Here is a 20377-nt window from a genome sequence, read left to right on the forward strand (position 1 = left end):
AATGGCATGGGTCCACACTCAGGTCCCCTGGGAGGAATCTGCTGCAACCTTTAAAAACTAGACTGTCTGCAACCACCCAGATGACCTTTTTGACCATCTCTCTCAGATTATGGAATGGTCTGCCAGATGAGATCCGTCATATTACCACCCTAAATAGCTTTTAAAAAGCTGTTAAGATGGATCTCTTCTGGCAGGCCTTTCCTGAAAATACCCAGCCACCAAAAGAAGACCGAACTAGTTGACCTCTGATTGGCTACAGTTACTGTCTATCTGTTATTTGTTATTTTTGCTACTGTTTTTAAGTATGTTTTAATTGTAATTGGTTTAATTGTATTTTAGGGGGGGATTGGGGGTTTATGTTATGGAATGTATATTTTAATGTTGTAAGTTGCTCTGGTTGCGTTGTGCAGAGGGGCGGGATAAAAATAAATTCTATTATTATTACTGTGTAAATATCACATATTTGCGGAAGACTGATCTCTTTTTTTTGTAATAAATTTTCTGGAAAAGTACTCTTAGTAATCCAGTTTAAAAGTCATTACTAGCAAAGATTTGAAACTTCTGTATGTGATGCATATAAGAGGCTGAATAATTGGATTGATGTACACATGCTTGAAGATTGTCTGAATCCTTTAATTAAGGGCCTGGGTAATTGTTTAAGAAAAATGTGGGAAAGAGTTTGAGACTGGCTGGTTGCTTATGGAAGAACATATGCCAATTTATTTTATTGCATGATTTCAAGGAGACGTTCGAGAAGAATTTTGACGAAGGAGCCTGTAGACAGTGTGATAAAAATGATACAGAGAATGGCAGTATTATGTCTACATCTTCAAATTTTGAACCTTTTGCTAAAGATGATCTCGGTAAGCATAGATCTGGAAACTACAGGCACAGCTATTTGCTGTCAACCAGGATTTCACTGGTGTACTCGTTATTCTAACAATAACCAACTTTTTCCCTTTCATTATATTTAATGTACACATACCAATGTTTGAATTTTCATAACCTAATATTAATACAATGTAATATTAGTTTTTGTTGCCTTAATATAGGCAACACTGTGATTCACTTAGATCAGGTTCTGGCTCGGATGAGAGAGTATGAACGGATGAAAATGACAACTGAAAGTAACCTTGATTCTGAAGATGGATGTTGTGGTAATGTCCAGAGTGTTTCTTCTTCTAAGTTGGAAGGTATACATTTATTCATTTGTTGCTGTGTATCTCACATTCTTTCAAAGGAACATACAGATCCTTGTCAAGTAGTTTTCTAGGCAGATACTTTCTTGACCTGTTGCACCTTAATGCTTTCCTCTGGGCATATGTATTTGATGATGTATCTAAGCAGTTGGTATTTATATAGGTGATGTATTTGACTTTGTTTCTTTGAGTATGCTTTATGGCTACAATAAAGTATAGTCTTTATATAATCAATTAACCAGATATTGTCGCCTATATTGAACAGCACATTTGTCAGCACTCATTTGGTTGTACTTTTCTTCTGTGCTGAAGGTTCAAATGCAGTTGAAAGTCCAGCACAGCCTGCTGAAGTACCTGATGTTCCTTGTCCTCGGATAGATACTCAGCAGCTTGACAGGCAGATTAAAGCTATAATGAAAGAGGTTATCCCATTCCTGAAGGTAATCAAAATTTCTCATTTCAGTAAGTAGAGATCAGAGTGAAAAGTTGAATTTTATTTTTTTTTACAGAAAACTGCAGGCTTTAAACAACAACTCTCTTGACCTTGTCCCCTCCTGAAGCAATAACCATTTATTCCCAGAACATGAGACAGCTTCTCAGGACATGCACAATAAAAGATAACAACAACAGTGGTAGGGCATGATAAAAGCAGACTTCATAGTTATCTACAGTCAGACTGGGGAGACATCTGCATGCACAGTGGTCAAACAAAATTGTAGATTTATTTTCTGTAAGATGATAACACTGATGCCTGGAGAATCATTGGTGAAACTGCCAGATTCATTATTTGTACATAAGACCTAGTAAAATACTATGGTTCATGAGACATTCTTTATTTGGTAGCCTAAATTTAGCTGTTGGTCTTAGTTAAAGTGGACCCATTGAACCAATAGCTGAGTGGTAAGTCAACAGTTATGTAAATTGCATTGATTCTCTGAGTCTTCTTTAGTTGGAACTAGCAGTTAGATATAGACTATTGAATAAAACAGTATGTTGCGGTGGTTTTTTCCCTGAAAGAATTCTTTTAAAGAGTAGGTAAAAAGGTAAAGGTATTCCCCACTGACAAGGTTGTTAAGGCATGTCCGATCATAGGGGTGGTGCTCATCTCCATTACTAAGCTGAAGAGCCAGCGTTGTCAGAGACTACTCTGTGATCATGTGGCCAGCATGACTGCACAGAATATTCTTTACCTTCCCACCAAAGTGGTACCTGTTTATCTACTTGCATTTGCATGTTTTTGAACTGCTAGGCTGGCAGAAGCTGGGACTAGTGATGGGAGCTCACCACATCATGCAGTACTTGGGCCTCAATTTCCCAACCTGCCAATCTTACAATCAACAGAATCAGCATCTTAACCGCTTGAGCCACTGCATTCCTGGAATCACTGTCAAGAGTAATGTACTTTAAAGTGTAATGTACTTTAATTTTCCCTAGGAGCACATGGATGAGGTATGTTCTACTCAGCTCTTGACTTCAGTAAGACGTATGGTGTTAACCCTTACTCAGCAAAATGATGAAAGCAAAGAATTTGTGAAGATATTTCATAAGCAACTTGGTAGCATATTGCAGGTCAGTACAAAGATTTGTATGTTACTCTTGTTTTGCCTCAGAGACTGTGTGGTGTAGTGGTTCCAGTATTGGAGTAGAAGTCTGAGGGATGAAGGTTTAAATTACTGCTCAGTCTTGGAAACTTGCTGGGTGAGTTGGGCAAGTCACATTTTCAGCCAGCGGAAAGGAGCCAACTATGAATGGGTTAATGCCTATTACCACCCAGGCTAGGCAAAATAAAGCATTAATTAAAACAAACTTCTGTTGCTCCTCATCTCCTCCTGCCTCACCCAGGAAAGGTTGTATGTCTTTTCCAAAAAAAAGTCCTTATGCTTTAGTTCCCTGCATTCATAGTTTTCCCAGCTTTCTCCCTCCTTCCTTCATGCCTCTCAGGATGGGGAACATTAAAAACTAAATCTACTAAACCAGCTATGCTTCTCAGAGCTCTTCTGCTCAAGACATGTCTTTGTAGTTCAGGTTGTGTGTGTAGTCTTAACTGCCTCCCCTGGGAGTCACAAAGATGTGAACATATGACAGCACCCCCTGTTTCAGTGGCTGCCTCCTCCAGAGCTGCCCATGCTAAAGAATCTGTTGAATCTGTACTGAAATAGATCTTTCTTATGCCTCTGACCTTAAAACAGTTGAGGCACTGGAATCAGTTTCCATTCAGCAAGAATTAGAAATATAAGATTTCTGAGGGGTTGCTGCTCTGAGGGGTTGCTGCTCCTGAATATTCAGAGGAGGCTAAATGGAAGAGAAGCTGACTCTGACATGGCTGCTTCCCCCCCCCCCGCCCCCCAATCCTTATCACAGCAGTCATAGTCCCAGTATCTCACCTATGCATGGAAGGAAAGGGATAAGTATTGCTCAAGGATTATGCAACCTGAACCCTGAGGCAATGGATTTTTTCAACCCTCCAGTTTTGGCTTTCATGGATTTTCTGGCTAGACAAGGAGATTTTCTTAAAGATCCAAATGAGAAGTGGGCAGTTGCAACTCTTAATGCTCCCATGAGGCATCAGTCCTCTCTATCTGGGCCTTCTCTACAGCTCCCTGATATGTAGAGCAGCCATGCTCTGGGTTCAGGATATTTTCACTAGCCAAAATTTGGATGCAAAATCCCTGCACATGCCATTTCTATAGATCTATAAATCCTTAGCTTTCATATCAGATGCCATCAGAGACTTATTATTATTATTATCAGCTCACTCTATCTCTGCCTCCATAGTAGCACGATGATCAGTCTGGCTGAAGCACTGGAATTTTGACATTTATAGAATCATAGAATCATTCAATTCAGAGCAAATATCGCATCTGTCCCCTATGTTGATAGTTTGCTTTTGGGGGAAGATGCTCTTAAATACATCTTCATAGAAACCAAAAATAATAATAAGACTATACCTTATCTGCAAAGAAAACAGGCATAATGACAATTTCAGTAATCTTCTCAGTCTTTTTGTCCCTTTCACCTTATCTCCAGAATTTTTACATCTGCATGGGCAAGATCACAGTACTCTCAGTCCGCAGCTGACCCCCCCCCCCCCCCCTAAACTGGGAAATCAACCACCAAGAAATAAAAACACATTGTTCCACCAGAGAGGCATTCATCAACACCTGGGAGGCCTCTCCTTCAAACTGGTGGGTGTTGTGAACTAAGGCTGCTCCGTACAGTTTTACCAAACTCCAAGATACTACTTTTTACACTCTTCACCATCAGAATCACACAAAAAACCTAGCCACTCAGCAGGCCACACCCCATCTCTTCAACCTGGGAACTGTGGAAGTGGTGGCCCGTGACAGACGGGCCATATAGTATGCGCGGAGCGCGTACTAGGGTTAGGAAGGGGCGGTGCTTCTGCACCCCCCTAACCCTAGCGCGCGCTCCGTGTGCACAAAATGGCGGCAGCCGTTCCACACGGCCACCGCCATGACGACGTCACAACCGCACCACCTCTATACGGGGCGGCGTGGACGTGATGTCGCTCCGCGCCAGGGCGCTTAGTGCGCCCTTAGTGCGGAGCAGGAAGGAGCTCCGTTTCGGAGCTCCTTCCTGGTTTGCGCTGCTGGGCGCAGCCTTCACACAGCTGCACCCAGCGGAGCAAAGGAGAAAGGGGCCAAGCGGCCCCTTTCTCCTCCTCCCCGCCGCCGTGGGGTGTCCTTGGGGCTTGAAGCCCCAAGGACACCCTTTCCAGGCTGCGGGGAAGCGGCCTTTTGCCACTTCCCCGCAGCCCGGAAAGCGGCAGATCGGGGCCTCAGCGGCTGCCAGTCTAGCCACTGAGGCCCCAATACACCGGGGAAAGGGGCGGGTGCAGACCGCCCCAAACGGGCGGTCTGTAACCCGCCGATGCCTCCCAACAATTGCTTTACTGGGTCCATCTGCTGTATCCAAAAGAGGGGGCTGAACCTTTCTGTTCCTGCATCTCAAATACATAAACACATTTGTAAAATACAGAAAATTCTGAATGGAATTCTTCAGGCTGTCCAGAAACATCTCTTCCCAGGGAATTTCCTCCTATCTGTGGAACATTTAGAATCTTTCTTTAATGTGCCTACAGCTACAGCCTTTTTTTAAAAAAACTAATGCATCCCTAGAGAAATCTGCAGAGCAGTCATAGGCAGCTGCATCCCTGTTCCCTAAACATTATGAACTAGACAGTTTTTCCTCAGCCAGAGCCTCATTTAGTAGAAGCATTCTGTAACTAGTAGTACCACATTAAAACACATTATTGCCACCTCCCTCCCTAGTGAACATGCCTGCTTGTTCACTGAAGGACTTAATGTGAAGATCTGTTTTTGCCAAGGCGAAGGAGCCATCCAGACGCATTCTAGATGGGGGAGTTTTTTTGGACATGGGGAGTGTTTTCTATTCTTTCCTGTGTCTCCAAAGCAGGAGAAGGTAAAGACAGATAGAGGTTCATTTTAAATAATTTGATATCTTTTCTAGTCTGGGCTACAATAGAAATTAATCCAATAATAGATGGTTCCTTCTGCTTGGCAAGAGTGGACTTTCATGGTAAGATCTCCAAGTTGTCAGTCTCAGTCTCAAAGCAAGGCAATGGCAAATGCCCTCTGAACAAATTTTGCCATGAAAACTCCATGATGGGGTTGTCTTGGGGTCACCATAATTCAGAAATGACTTGAAGACACAACAACAGTAGTTATGGTAAAGCCAGGACTTTGTTATTTTAATGTAGATTTTCAATTCTGTGGTGATATATAGTTTTATCACATCAGTGAGTCTGTTTGCACAGAATAAAAACTACCAAATTAAAGCAAGGATCTTTCTAAACTATAATTAACTTTTAAAATTAATAGGAAAATTGCTACAGCCTAAATATTTGTATAAATTGTTTTATTCATTCTTGTAAGTATAATTTGTAGCAGATACCTGACTTCAAGATGTCCTGTTCAGCCTTGAAGTATGATGATGTCAAGCATTTTAAATATGTTTCCTTTTAATGTATCATTTGGAATACCATCTCAGTGAATGCAAATACATTTTCTTTTTTAAAATTGTCCTAGTTTTATTAGTTCTGAATATAGTTTTATATTCTGATATAAAATAAATTAGAACTACAAGAGAGAATGTCAATAAGACTTATATAGGATATTTTCATGATTAGTATGTCTTCTCTATTTCTTCTTTAGACTTTTGAAAAGTTGGCTTCCTAATCCTTTTTGTTATAATCCATGTTTGGATGTTAATCACTCTTGGGTTTATGAGAGTGTATATGGTATTAGTGAAGAGAGTGTTAGACGTGAACTGGAAAAGATCCAAGTTTAGTATCATACTGATTGCATGTACAGCGCTGTGTAAATTTACAGCGCTTCATAAATAAAGGTTAATAATAATAATAATAATACTTGACCACAATACTCACTATATGACCTTAAGCAAGTCATTTAATTAATATGGTTGTGAGTACAATTATATAAACCCTATGTATGCCAACCTTAATTATTTGGGAGATAGGTGACAACTAAAGTAATAAAACTTTTTTTTTCACAGGATTCACTGGCAAAATTTGCTGGTAAGAAACTAAAGGACTGTGGGGAGGACCTTCTTGTAGAGATTTCTGAAGTCTTATTCAATGAACTAGCCTTCTTCAAACTCATGCAAGATCTGGATAACAATAGCCTTACTGTAAAGCAAAGATGTAAAAGGAAAATTGAAGCAGATGGAACAATGCAATCTTATGCCAAGGAGGTTAATATCATACTTTAAATATTATATATACACTTTAAATATATTCAAATTTAAATTAGAGTGGACTAAAGTGTATTTTGTATCATTTTAAATACTTTTTTAAAAAAAAGACAGCTCTGCTGATTTGTCCAGCTCTGCTGATTTCACAGTAGAATTTGTAACTTGCCTAAATGAAGCTGCTATTGCTACTCTGAGTTGATGTGTAAATTTTGATTGAGCAATCCACTGCATGGATATTATTTCTTCTTTCGTATTTACTATGAAGGACAAAATTGGTCCATTCTAGCTCATCTTTTCTTCCAGTTTATGGATTAAAACGTCCATAATCCCTGACCTTTTCCCATGATGTGGCTGATGGGAGTTGTAATCAAAAACACTGAGAAGGCAGAAAGCTGGAGAAAGCTAATCACGTTGAATACTTTAAAATTAGACCTACACCTTTGTTTACATTCTGCTTACTGAGGGATGTTTTCAACTGATACTTTAAGAGCATGGGAATATATATAGTTTTCAGAAATTTGTTGTCCTTGGGTTTTGGGAACACTCGTGTCTCTTTGTTCTTTATCATCAGTTGGAAGAAACCTCAAGGGCCATCCAGTCCAACCCCCTGCCATGTAGGAACTCACAATCAGAGCACACCTGACAGATGGCCATTCAGCCTCTGTTTAAAGACCTCCAAAGAAGCAGCATATGAACAACATAAAGAAACAAGGGCTGATCTCCCATTACTAGAAATCAAATTGATTTCTTTATTATCTCTGGCTTATCTAGCAGCTGATTGTATACTTGATTTTGTATTGAAACACATCTTTTTCTATTTTGCTGTCTAGGCTAAAAGAGCACTGGAAGGAGGAGCTTGTTCATCTACGGAAGATATTGATGAAGATAAAGTAAGTTTTCCTTTATGGAGAAAATAAAGACCCTATATTTTAATAGATTTGCAACAAAAGGTAATTTAAAACATAATGAATAGCAATTTGTTCAGAAGTGATCATTTTAATGTTAAGGAAACACTTTTTCCCTAATGCATGATAGTAAGGCTTGGAAAGTAATTCAGCAGGATATGTAATAAATTGTAATAAATTGTATTGTATTCCACCAGAAATATTAAAGCCATTATTATTATTATTATTATTATTATTATTAACTTTATTTATAAAACCAAGTAAAATCAAGAATATAAAAGCCTGCCTATGGCGTACAATCTTTACCCACTCAGTGCATTATGCACAATGAGCAGAAACTGATTCTCTTATTTTTCTTCCTTTTAAAAGGAGAGTCAAGTGAAGCATCAAGGAAACTGGACTTTATTTTGTTCCTAACAGCAGTCAACAAGATCCCTTTTGGGCAATAAGTTGTTGGGAAGCATCTTCCAAATGAAAACAGTTTAGGTGTTTTCATTCATATTCCAATTGTTTGTTAGCCCCCCCCCCCCTACCGCAGCCTTAATGAAGTTCTAAATTATGTCTATAGACAAATACAGTTATAACAAAATAGATAGGCTCTAACAGTGCTGTAGAATGTACATTTCATGATTCATTCACAGAAGACAAAATGTACATAGAATATGTTTTTGTTATGTCTAGGACAAAAATGAAACTGAAACTATTAAGCAAGCTCATGAATCAGCAATATTCAATAATAGAGGAGTGCCAAGAAGTATAAGATCAGATGCTTCAGACCAGGAAGAAGAAGATAATGAAAGTTGTCCAGTGTCCATAAGTAAGTAGTTTTCATTGCTTTGATTGCAGCTTGATGCAGTAAAGTTTCTGTCATAACTTTCCATATTTATTTCATTAGAATGAGATTAATAATTAATAATTTACAGATTAGGAAATGTATTCAATAATAAATACAAATGCACTAATTAATTTTGCTTTCTGGTGTGATAGCTGGTTTTATCGACCAATACATACACACTGCTTTATTTGCATTTAAAATCTATTTCACTTACCTCAGGCTTGTCTAAAGCAGAAACCCAGGCTCTTACTAATTATGGAAGTGGAGAAGATGAAAATGAAGATGAAGAAATAGATGAATTTGAAGAAGGGCCTGTAGATGTCCAGACTTCCCTCCAAGCAAACAATGAAACTACAGCTGAAAATGAACAGGAGCAGGTATTGACAGAATGACAACATTGGAGAATATTGGTTCTTTGGGGCTGACAGTGGCTTGGAAAGATTTGTTAAATGAGTTGGTCTGCATAATGCTTCTAGACCTGGAGAAAGGTGATAAAAGTGCCTCTAAAATCTGAAATGGGTAAACAAGCTTTGTAAGACTAGTTTTTCAAACTATGATGACAGGAGAAGGGAATGTCTTTATTAATCAGTATTAAGATAATATATAAGAAACAAAGGTCGGATGCAACTGCATACATTTTGTTACTAAAGTCGACATTGTTGGATAACTAATGTTAATAGTGTTTTTTATTCTAGATATTTTGATTTGTATTGACCGGATAACTTAGCTATTCTTCATGCAGAAAGCATCATAGCACTATCTGCATAATAAAATTAAAATTTAGTAGAAATTTGTATACTTTTACTGTTTTGATTGGTTTAAATAATTTCTTTCCAGGTTTCAGAACCCAAATCTGAAAATTCAAATGATTGCCAGATTGTACCTTCTGAGCAAGAAACTGTGGTTAAAGGTAGCATAATGCATTTTTTTTAAAGAATAGACTGATTTTCGGTGTATTGTTTATTATATAAAGAACAAAGGAAAGTTTGTGGATATACTCAAAGTTGTATTGTAATTGTCAGATATGTTTTCCAGAGCTGTTATAGTTACAATGTCTTGTCCTCTAAATACAGGATTGTACTAATTTGAAAACTATTTCTTTAGACGGTTCTAACTAGCAAGTTAGTTTCTGTTTGACCTAGTATAGAAGTTGCTGTTCTTGAGATGATTTTAATTAATACTTTATGCTGATAAACACCATAAATTACTCAGTTCATATCTCTGTTTTCTCAAATCTTGTTAGATGTAACTATTTTTTTTCTAAACTATTTAGCATTTAATTAAAACTTGAAAACATAAGCATTGTTCAGTTCAGGACACCACAATTAAAAAAGGACATTGAGAAACTGGAGCGTGTCCAAAGGAGGGTGACTAAAATGATGAAGGGTCTGGAAACCATGTCCTATGAGGAATGACTTAGGGAGCTGGGGGTGTTTAACCTGGAGAAAAGAAGGTTAAGAGGTGATATGATAGCCCTGTTTAAATATTTGAAGGGCTGTCATATTGAGGAGGGAGCAAGCTTGTTTTCTGCTGCTCGAGATAACAGGACCAGGAACAATGGATCCAAGCTACAGGAAAAGAGATTCCACCTCAACATTAGGAAGAACTTCCTGACAGTAAGGGCTGTTTGACAGTGGAACACACTCCCTCGGAGTGTACTGGAGTCTCTTTCTTTGGAGGTCTTTAAGCAGAGGCTGGATGGCCATCTGTCAGGTATCTTTGATTAAGATTTCCTGCATGGCAGAATGGGGTTGGACTGAATGGTCCTTGCGGTCTCTTCCAACTCTACGATTCTATGATTCTATGATTCACATGATCAACACTTGGGCAATGCCTTTAAAATGTAAGATGATTAATACTATAATCACTAACTGTGGAAGATGGAGTAAAACGACTTAATTTTTTATTATGATCAAATAATTTGGGTTTGGATTACCTGACTAAGATATAGCCTTCCAAAAATGGCTCACCACCTATCCTGGCCAGATACATGTTGTGTAAAATACTTTATTTATATACAGATTGTCCAAGGACTACTGCCTTTGTTGCAAGTTTTTAGTGGAGCACACACAATTGGTGGCTTAATGTTGTAATCATATGACCATTTATCTGGCCGTAAACTCAATTGAAATTAGGGTGCTTTATTTTTGGATAGATACATTTAGGATAACAGTGTATAAGATGTTTTGCTTATCTGAGCTTTCTCTGGATGGGCAAGGAGGAGCAATCTATAAACCACTCATCAGCTGGATAGGCAGGAGTCTAAATTCTTTTCCATCTGTTTGGTCCCTCCCCTTGCCCATCAGTTTTTTATGTCATTCCTTGCCAGCTGGACGCACACTCTCTTAGCTTAATCAAAGGCATTGCTAATTAGTTAGAAATAAGAGAAAAATGGAGATTGATCCTAAAAAGAGTAAGGTAGTAGTTGACGAGATTGGGAAGCAAATGCTGTGATGGTTCCAGGTAAAAACAAAGGGAAAAAAACCAAATTGCAGCTATAGAACAGATATGTCAGAATCAGATTCAGAGGTTTATTCCATCTTTTTCATAGTTTTGAAGAGCAAATGAGTTGGTACTGCCTTGTAGTTGATTAAAAATTCTTGAACAACTTTGTAAAATATTTGAGGTTCAAAATGGAAACATTAGGAAACCCCATCCAGTGAGTGGCTGCACAAAAAAAGTAGTATAGTTGTTAATTTTACATTGTTAGGTTAGGTCATTGTGGCAAGACTATAGAGGGAAACTGATGGGAAAAGGAAGGGAGCAAATAGATGTAACTGAAAAAGAATTTAGATTCTTGCCTATCCAGCTGCTGTGTGGGGAATAACCTATTGGTTTGTGGATTGCTCCTCCTCGCATCCAATAATGACCCCTCACAGTAAATACCAATGTTTCAATTTAGCATGCTATTTTTAAACAGTGGTGACTCTTCATCAGGCCTTCTGAAGTGTCTTTTCCACTTCAGAACTACTGTGTTAGTATTACTTGGTCTGTCCTGTACTTGTTCCAAGTAATCCCAAACACCCCAAGTACCTGTGCAGGCTTGTAGTAAACTTCTGTTGTCTATTTTTAGGTGATCAGGATTTGACTGCTTTTGTGCCTCAATATCTTAATATAATGGAAGATAAACAGCCCTTAGCTGTTAATAGTTCTGAGGATCTTAATCCAAGCACTATAGTAACGGAAGAACAAGACTCATCGTTAGCAGAAAATGAAAGTCGTATGTTAGGCACTGTCTCTGGAGAAACCAAATCTTCATCAGGAACTCCTGAAAGCTCTGTGGTTGGCAGTCCTGATACAGAGTCTCCTGTACTGGTGAATGAATATGTACGTATTGCTACAGACGAGGTACAGTTAGTTGTTCATCTTCCTTTAAATACTAAATTTCTGAAATTGTGCAGGAACCCTCTAATTAAAAAGATTGTATGTACAGCGCTGTGTAAATTTACAGTGCTTTATAAATAAATAAATAAATAAATAAATAAATAAATAAATAAATAAATAATTAATAATAATAATAATAATAATAATAAAGTGTGATTGGAACCTGGTCAGTGTTTAGTTCAATTGGTTTTGCAGATCTGTTTTGCTTAGTGTGCCCCTCTTAAGACTTTGGTTCTATTGGAAGCTTTTTCCTAAGTTCTCTTCCTAACTAGAATGTAATGGAAACCTAAATATTTTTCCCCATTTTGTTCAAAAGCCATACTTCCACAGCAGCTGCTGTCTTCATTCACTTCTGTCTGAGCAAGATCTTTTCCCCAGACCATTGCCTTTATGTGTTCTCAGGAGAGGAGACTTTCCATTTGGGACATTGTACTTTCAAAATTAATAATGTTAAGTATGGTCTAAATTACATCATTTGGCAGGTCCTTTAAATTTTAGTGATTTGTATCCCAGCTCTCCCATCAAAATCAATACATATTACAAGTGCTCAGTATTGGCTATGTTAATCTATGAGAACCTAGTCTTAAAACATATTTTGTCAACAGGAAACAGGTTCTGGAAACATCAGTCAGAAATCTGATGAAGATGACTTTGTGAAAGTTGAAGATGTGCCTCTTAAACTTGCAGTCTATTCTGAGGTACATTGCTTGAAAATTAGTATGATTGAAAATGTACAGAGCAAAATATTTTATTTTTAAAAGTATCATACATAGGAAGTGGTTTTAAGAATTTTCAATTGTGATAACTAGTCTAAATTTATCCATTTACAGGAAGATCTCATGAAAAAAATGGTGGCAGAGGCTCAGACCAACAGTATCACTTCAGAAATACTAGTTGGTGCAGCAAGTCATGATGAAGAATTAGCAGGAGATCCTCAAATCCTGAAAGAACCTGGTGAGGTTCTTTAATCTCCTTACTTATGTCTGTTCTACCAAATTTGACTCAGCTAGTTTACTTAATCCAGGTTGTATATTCTAGTGAACATGGAAACATTGAGAACAAGATCTGGCCACTTCCTTTTATTATCTGAACGCTTAACATTTTGAGTGTTAATTGGAACAAGAGGATTGTTGACGTCAATATTTTACTAATTTTAGTTTGTTGGATTTGTGATTCAGTGAACTGATTTAGCCATGCAGATGAAAGCCAATGTGGTACACATGTATTATTCCCATTTCATTCCCTACTATTGCCTGGTAGATGCAGGATCATGAATGCACCCACAGATGCTTTCCCATTTATTTCAGTGGAAGCAACATATGTTTGTAGTTCTTCGCATACAGATGTTTTCTACCTGTATTTAAATATATGGGAAAGGGTGACCAAGAGCTCCATGTATGTCAGGTTACATGTATGGCCCTGAACCAGTCATGTCATTGCTGCCTAGAGTCTGTAAAAATTAGATGGAATCTTTGGCCAAATTATTTTAAAGACAAATATATTTCTTATCATTGCTAAACAATTAATATGTTCTGTTCTTTTTCCAGAAACTGTTGGAGCCCAAAGTGCATGAAAAATAATTTCAAGAGCAACTTCTTGCCCTAATTAAATTACAAATGCGTATAGTAATTTGCAACTAAACTTCATGTGTTGTAATCTGTATAAAAATGTAAATTAGTTTTTCATACACTGCCTTTTAGAATAGGCACACTAACTTTGGCCCATAAAACTCTTTAAACGGCTAAAACTGAGCTTTCAGTCTGGCTGCACAGTTCTTTGGTGTCTTGTCTTTTTTATTTGATTGTGACTTTAGCAATTTTAAAATGTAGTTTTAAATAAAAGTTGACTTGTACATAGGTGTGTTTTGAATTATGCTATATGAAGAGTCAAGTTTTATAAATTCAAGGAAACCCATAGTATTGAATTTTTTTTTTACTTTAATTAGGTGAAGTGTAGCATTTGTTTTCACAGGAATACTGTGGCTTTCTAAATAATGTGTTGGATGCATAGGTGCTCTCCTTTATGCATATGGTGTCTTCCAGTCTTGGAAATCTCTATTTTATACCTCAGGCTAAAGCTCCATTTGAAATAATTGATTCAAAATCCAATGTTGTTCCTCCCACCCTCCCACTTCTCATTAGGAGAAGAATATGTACTGTATGGTGTTAGCCTATCATAACACAGTGTGAATTCTTGGCCAAACTCTTTTGTATGCAGAAGAAGAACTAGTGTCTATTTTCTTTCTATTCATAGCTGTATTGAAGTGACCTCAGATTTCCAATCAAACAGTCTAGAAAATATAGTGTGAATCAGCATAAATGGGACAAAACCAAATAATAACAGCTTTACTTTTGCACCATTCTTTTTGAATCTCCCTGTGTTTAAGACAAGGTTTTGCCTTTGTCACAGTTCAGAATTTGACATGTATAAACAGTTTGATTTCCTCCCCCTTCCCAAACAAACAAACAAACAAATTGCAATATTAAATTATACTCATATTTAATGTGCATTACCTATTGAGTGGAGAAGGAATAACCTGTGAAAATACATGCCTTTTCACGTGTTGTTTGAGACTGAATTAATACAGAAGTTATAATAATTTGAACTGTACAATCATGGGCCAAAATAATAGCAAACCAGAAGACCTATAAGCAATGTAAAAACGTCAGACTGCCATGAAAAAGTACTACTGATTTTTACAAATATTATATCTGCTAAAAATCTGTCCTTGAACACATTTCTGGGAATTGATTGCTCAGAGAGCATGAGATCTGGCCCTGAGCTCTTAAGAGGAAGGATGGAGTATTGTTCAAATAATATGTGCAAACAGTTAAACCCTTCATTGCAGCAGCTGTGTCATTTGCCCTAATGATAGAAGTTCATAGGTATCACTTCAAAAATTATGCAAAAATACCTGACAGATGTGAATGAATGGACATTTAACCTATTGTAGAGTTTTGTAACTCCATTATCCATTTTTATTCTCTGGTAATCTGATATGAAGTATCTTTATGGGGCAATACGTGCCATGTCCCTTCAGTTTGCTTTGTGTGTGTGTGTGTTGCTTGGTTAAAGTAGACAGTAGATTTCCCTAACTTGACTGCCCAGAAATGTTGGGCAGCAACTCCCATCTCACCCTGGGAGCTGACGAGAGGAACTGGACAGTAGGTTTCCCTATTGTCCATACATCTCCAAGGCAAATTCACTTGAATGTATTGTATCAGTTAGTTTCATATAGACAGTTTCTACATTGCCCTTTTGCTAGTTTGGGGAACTTACTGGCTTATGTACCAGTGTGAATTGTAGCCTTTGAGCCAACAATTTGGCACAGCTTTGCCCTTAAGCCACACAAGGGACAGATCTACCACAAGGACTGTCAAAAAGGAATTATTCTCCTATGAATGCTGACCTTCTTAGGTATAAAGCTGGAGCTGTTGCAACAAGGGAGTTGTGTGCTGCCTGTAGCAGTCCTTGTTCACAATCTGGCTGCAGCTCTCTGCATCACTTGAAGTTTCTGAACACTCTTCAAAGGCAGTTCTATTTAGCATGTTATAGCAATTCAAAAAGGATTTAACTAAGAGATGTGTTACCATGGCCACATCTGACGTCTGAAGGAACAGGCACAGCTGGAGCTTAAAACTTAACTGAGAGAGTCCTGAGCAATGCTGAAACCTGGACTTAAGGCTCAGGGTTGAATCCAGGAATACACCTCAAGCTGTGAACCTGTGTTTCCAAGGGGAGTGTAGCTGCATCGAGCACCAACTAAATCCCTGTTCCAGATCTGTCCTTTAACTGGCCAGAAATAACTTGGTCTTGTCTGGATTGACCTTCCACTTCATCCATCCACTACTGATGATAAGCACAGGTTTAGAACCAAGACATCTTACTTGGATTGAGGTGGGAGTGATATAGCTGAGTGTCATTCACATCCTGATGGTATTGGAACCCAAAATTCTGGACATCTACATGTGGTTTCATATATTTGTTAAATAGCATGGGGCACAAAACAGAACACTGGAAGCCCCCACGGAACAATGGACAAGGAGTCAAACGGGTCTCCCAGTATCATCACCTGCATTTCCCCCTCCAGAAAGGAATGTAACCACTGTAAAACAATGCCTCCAAGTCCCATCCCGACAAGGTATTCTAGAAGTAAACCATAGTTGATGTCATTGACATTGACAGCAGCCAAGAGATCCAGCAGAACCAACAGGGTCACAGTCCTCCTGCCCAGTTCTAAGCATAGATCATCCACCAAGGTGCCCATTGCCAAGCCAGAAACCAGATTGAAATGGATCTAGATAATACTTCTAATTCAGAAATCCCTGTAGCTGGGCAAAATTTGCTTCAAATTGAATATTAGAAACTATTAGTTGTGCTCATCTGTTACTAAGCTGGGGAGCCAGAATTATGAGAGACGACTCTATGGTCATGTGGCCAGCATGATTAACACTGAGGTGCATGGAATGCTGTTACCTTTCCATCAAAGTGGTACATATTTATCTACTTGCACTATTTACATGCGTTTATTTATTTATTTAGGTATTTATATCCCGCCCTTCAGCCCTAATGGCTCTCAGGGCGGCTTACAATTAATATTTTTAATCAGACAGTTCCCTGCCCTCAGGCTTACTGCTAGGTTGGGAGAAGCTGGGACTAGTGACTGGATCTCACCCCGTCATGTGGCACTTGGGTCTTGAACTGCTGACCTTGGGATTGTCAGAGTAAGCATTTTAACTGCTGAGCCACCATGTCCCTTTGAATGTATGGCCAGTAGTAATTTGTGGGGATTTTAAATAGGGAGAGAGACTATACTCAGTGCGCATGTGTTGCAGTCTGCCATCTTGACATAACAAAAGCAATCATTTTCATATCCAATCACATCATTGAAACCCATCTTGACTTTCCATAATGGTGAATCATGCTTAAAGATCACAGGTCTAATTCATGCTCAAGCCCTAGGCAGGCTTATTTGACATTTGGAATTAATGCGCCCCCAGCATGGTGTAGTGGTTTGAGCATTAGACTACAGCTCTGGAGAACAGGGTCCAAATCCCCACTTGCCCATGAAAACTCACTGGGTGACCTCGGGCAAGTCTATCCCAGTTTCAGAGGAAGGCAAAAACAAAAAACCTTCTAAACACATCTTGCCAAGGAAACTCCACAATAGGTTTGTCAAATCAGATACAACTTAAAGACACACAACAACAAAGTCCAGAGGAACTAGAATGGGGTTTGAAATGCTGGTAACTGATTCTTTGATGGACGTCACATCTTCATTTTGCTCTATATTCTGCCACACCTACTGAAATGACATTGAAAAAGATGCCTTTGATCTACCCAAACAATGCCTGAGCGCTCTTGGCTACTTCTAATAAATAAATTTAGTTCTTTTTTTTATTGCTTCATGAAACTGAAGACAGGGTTTTGTCATATGTCTTCCTTGGAGCTGATGCATCAGAAATACCAAAATTATTAAGATAATTAATCCCAAAGTATAAATCTTGGCACAATACAGATACAGAATGTATTTAGAATGAAATTCAACTGGCGCCAGGACATGAAACTTATTTGCCCAACCATTCTAATTACTCCTATGAGTTTGGCTGATGCAAAGTTTTATTATATATAGACATTCTAAATACCCCGAAGGCATGAGATCCCGTTTGAGCGGGGTCAGGCCTGAATAATACCTAATATTGTAAATATTGTACTTGCTAATACTTTAAAAGAGAGACTACCAGGGAATGTTGTAGGCTGTATTCTAAGGCAATGGCAAATCACCTTTGAATATCCCTTCCCTAAGAAAGCCCTGTACAATTCATGGGGTCATCATAGGTCAACAGGTGACAAGAAAGCACCGAATGCTACTACGGTTTGTCATGTACCTTCAAGTTGTTTCTGACTTATAGTAACCCTGAGGTGAATCTATCATAGGGTTTTCTTGGCAAGATTTGTTCAGAGGAGGTTTGCCATTGTGTTCCCCTGAGGCCGAGAGCATGTAACATGCCAAACATGCCAACAGTGGGTTTCATGGCCAAGCTGGGAATTGAACCCTGATCTCCAAAGTCATAGCCCAACACTCAAACCACTTTGCCACACTGGCTCTCTATGCCACCTTAATGTAATTTTGGATAAAAGGCAATCTATAAACATTCAGCAAAAGTCCTTTTCTGAATTATCTCCCCACATCCTCCAGCCAGCATGCTGGTTGCATGATGGCAAAGGGATTCTGGGAGTTGTTCAAGCTTAGGCTGGCTAAGTATTATAGTTGAGAAAATCGCTAAGGCAGTGATTCCCAAAATGGGTGGCATGCCCTCCTGGGGGCAGTGGAAAGATTCAAGGGTGGTAAGGGGGAAGGTGGGTGGCGGGAGGAGGGGGGCTTCAGTCAAAGTATTGATATGCAAGAAAAACAAGGGGAACCAGCAGCCTTTAGGGCCATGGTGGGGTTGAGGGTTATATGAAATGTCTTTTCAAGGTCCCTTAAAACCACTGCCTAGGCTCACTAATCATTTTGTGTGGCGGTGTTTCCTGTTCTTCACCTCTCCACATGAACTCACTCCCTTAGAGGTGTCCTTCACTAATAGTGGTGGCTGGGAAGTTTTTGAGAGGCTTGGACATAAGACATTGCTTCTGTGGCTTGGAGCAGCACCATTTGAGGACAGACAGACTGACTGGAGCAAGAGTTAGAGCACATGGTGGGGGGAAAGTGGTGGCAAAAAAGAAGCTTTCACACTTGGGACCCTGCTTAAGCTTTGTGAGCTTTGCTGGGACTGGACTGGTGGGTTTGATCTGTGCTGCTACTCCTGCTTTCTCTCATCAGATGGACCAAGAGAAGAGGTAGCAGAGGAATCAATGGGGGGGGGGTCTTTTGTGTGTGGGTCCATGTGAACACTTGAAGCTGTGTGAAGAAGGCATGTCTCTGGGGAAAGAGGGGGAGGGATATCTGGGATCAATTCTTGGAAAGAGTCCTTTGCCTTGGAATGACTCCTGTAATTAAAATATTCCCCATTCCCCATCCATGTCTCCAGTCCAGAACTTGTGGCCTCTGTAAACAAACAGATGAAGGACCAACTCAAACTGCTCTTTTGACTACATTGAAGCATGTCATAGAGCGAGAAATGGACAAAAATAACACTAATGTTGGCCACTTCTTGAAGAGTCTCTGATCAAAATCCAGATTCAGTATTTAAAAAAGATTTTTATTTCCTCAAGCGATAGTGAAGCAAATTGACTGGCAGCAAAAGTCAATTAAAAAAGCCAGAACAAATAGAAGAGCAGATAAAAAGATAAGATCAAGTCAGGAGGAATAGATTAAGAAGGGTTAAATAAGACCAGCATAAGGGAGTTAATAAACTTAAAGTGGTACCAAGTGAAGTGGGCCCAGTTAGTCATGCTGGAATGGCAGCAAAATTGCCAACAGATGCTTCAATCCACCATGTTGGGAGGGCGGATTCTAAGTAGAATGGAGATGCTCTGTTTAGGCAAGCTGCTGTCCATTCAGAGAATTCCTCTCCTATTTACAAATGGCAATGGCTAAGACTACACTTGTGATTCCGCTAGACACAGAGAGGCCAGAGCCGCAGAAACAGACACAGCAGCAGGATCATTATCAGAAACCAGTAATGGAACAAATAGCTGAACAACATCAAAGAAATGTATAACAGGCATGTCTGAGATGCAGGGAATTATTACCATACTCTGAGTCAGCGTATTCCATGGTGATGGCCCTTGGAGACTCTTCCATTTCTCTGATTCTCTGATTAAGGAGATGGTGGATAAAACAAAGAAGAGAAAGCCTTCAGGCTTATATGAATTTGCAACAGTCAGTTTTTAAAAGATCCATAGGTGAACTGAATTCATTGGCATAACATATTAATTTAAATTAAATGAATTTCAACCAAATGAATTCAAACTTAATTAATTTAATTCTTTTTTTTTTAAAGCAAGGCTACCTAGCAGGTAGCAGCAGCAGGTTTAATTAATTTAGCACAGCTGCATAACTCAAATACACAAATTGTAGCAATGGATTCAGAAAGTCATGATCAAATTCAGTCCTCTCATAAGCAAACATAGAGTGAGGTAACATTGACAAGAGTGACGAACATGGGAAATATCTATCTCTAAAAATGGACAAGAAACAGTTCACAAAAGGATTTAAATTCAGATTCAGAGGAGGAACATTTCAGTTGTGAAGGGAAGATTCAGATGACATACAGATTAATAGTGAGGATGAGCAATTTTCAGATGCAGAGATAGATGCAGAAAGAAATTCTAATATTATTTGAGGTTCAGGATTT

At 38.7% G+C, this 20377-nt stretch overlaps 1 protein-coding gene across 9 annotated transcripts in view; it reads left to right on the forward strand.

The window, feature by feature from the left end:
• Positions 1-13851, forward strand: part of PCM1 (pericentriolar material 1) — a 70503-nt gene extending 56652 nt beyond the window's left edge. For 6 of the 9 annotated variants that reach the window (XM_089525315.1, XM_089525318.1, XM_089525320.1 and 3 more), the window contains 13 exons: positions 743-863; positions 1053-1193; positions 1512-1639; positions 2634-2768; positions 6756-6953; positions 7784-7843; positions 8540-8675; positions 8913-9070; positions 9531-9603; positions 11767-12041; positions 12683-12775; positions 12908-13031; positions 13625-13851. In XM_089525315.1, the coding sequence (XP_089381441.1) occupies positions 743-863; positions 1053-1193; positions 1512-1639; positions 2634-2768; positions 6756-6953; positions 7784-7843; positions 8540-8675; positions 8913-9070; positions 9531-9603; positions 11767-12041; positions 12683-12775; positions 12908-13031; positions 13625-13650 (1668 nt within the window). In that variant the 3' untranslated portion in view covers positions 13651-13851. The remainder of the gene's footprint in view (positions 1-742; positions 864-1052; positions 1194-1511; positions 1640-2633; positions 2769-6755; positions 6954-7783; positions 7844-8539; positions 8676-8912; positions 9071-9530; positions 9604-11766; positions 12042-12682; positions 12776-12907; positions 13032-13624) is intronic. The other 3 variants (XM_089525317.1, XM_089525323.1, XM_089525324.1) reach the window with 1 other exon arrangement.
• The last annotated feature ends 6526 nt before the right edge of the window (positions 13852-20377 follow it).

This window comes from Sceloporus occidentalis, unplaced genomic scaffold, assembly GCF_023333645.1.
Source record: "Sceloporus occidentalis isolate IW3139 unplaced genomic scaffold, rSceOcc1.0.p SCAF_5, whole genome shotgun sequence".
NCBI lineage: Eukaryota > Metazoa > Chordata > Lepidosauria > Squamata > Phrynosomatidae > Sceloporus > Sceloporus occidentalis.